The sequence below is a fragment of the Buceros rhinoceros genome, unplaced genomic scaffold (genome assembly GCF_000710305.1).
Source record: "Buceros rhinoceros silvestris isolate BGI_N320 unplaced genomic scaffold, ASM71030v1 scaffold32738, whole genome shotgun sequence".
Lineage (NCBI taxonomy): Eukaryota > Metazoa > Chordata > Aves > Bucerotiformes > Bucerotidae > Buceros > Buceros rhinoceros.
In genome coordinates, this window is record NW_010425742.1 from 13,497 (window position 1) to 14,360 (window position 864).

The window sequence follows — 864 nt, forward strand, 5'->3', positions numbered from 1 at the left end:
AGAGAGTGTTAAACAAAAGAATATGTTAAGCTGGACATTACAAGGTCACTGAGGAGCCCAGGAAGACTTTAGGAAAAGATCAGCTATTACTCCTGGAAATCTTTACATGTTTAGAACTGATGAGTGTAAATCAGAACTGTCTTGAACTTTTTGTTGCTCCAGAAAAAATTGAGACAGTTTTAGTGTTCCCTTTAAATCTGTGAGGAGAAAAACAAGGGTCTGTGTAAGTATCCTTGATCTTCACGAAACCTTCTAGAACTGCGAAGTACAACGCAGCTACCATGTGGGCCAGGACGGCCAGCACAAGGAACCCCAGCACAGGGGCATCCTTTGAGTCAGTCAATATTCACCACACCGTATAAAATCAGAAGTTAAATTCACTGAGACTGAGATAGCCCAGCTACTAAAGAATCAACAGCTTAACAACAACCCTTTCCACAAGCCAGAGTTAGGTGTGAAATGAGAAAATTTACTTCAGTTTAACACATTTTCATCATGAGCCCTGTACAATACCATCAAGGTCAAACCCAAAAGCTGCATGAGAACCAGCATCTAGTCACTTGTACCTACAGCTGTACAACTAAATTCTTTTTGGCTGCTCAAAATTGGAGAAAGTTGGGTGCAAATGCCAAAAACCCCAGTTCGGTCTCTCATCTCCCTGAGAAATTTTAAGACCAGCTCAGCAGGCTTTTACTAGATACCCGTGTTCTGTCCAAACCTTTTCTTTTGGTTGACAGAGGTTCAACAGAAGACTGGGATTTCAACCAGGGAAATGCTCCCCTTGCATTCTGTGATTCTTTTGTGCTAAGTACTTACAACATGTTTGTACGGTTGTCTGTTTCTCAGAAAAAAAAAAAACTAAGG

At 41.0% G+C, this 864-nt stretch overlaps 1 protein-coding gene across 1 annotated transcript in view; it reads right to left on the bottom strand.

Annotated features, from left to right (window-relative positions):
- The window catches only part of CAMSAP1 (calmodulin regulated spectrin-associated protein 1), a 25,016-nt gene that overhangs the window by 2,396 nt on the left and 21,756 nt on the right, over positions 1 to 864 (bottom strand). The window contains exon 12 of the mRNA XM_010141258.1: positions 136 to 156. Coding sequence (XP_010139560.1) covers positions 136 to 156 — 21 coding nt within the window. The remainder of the gene's footprint in view (positions 1 to 135; positions 157 to 864) is intronic.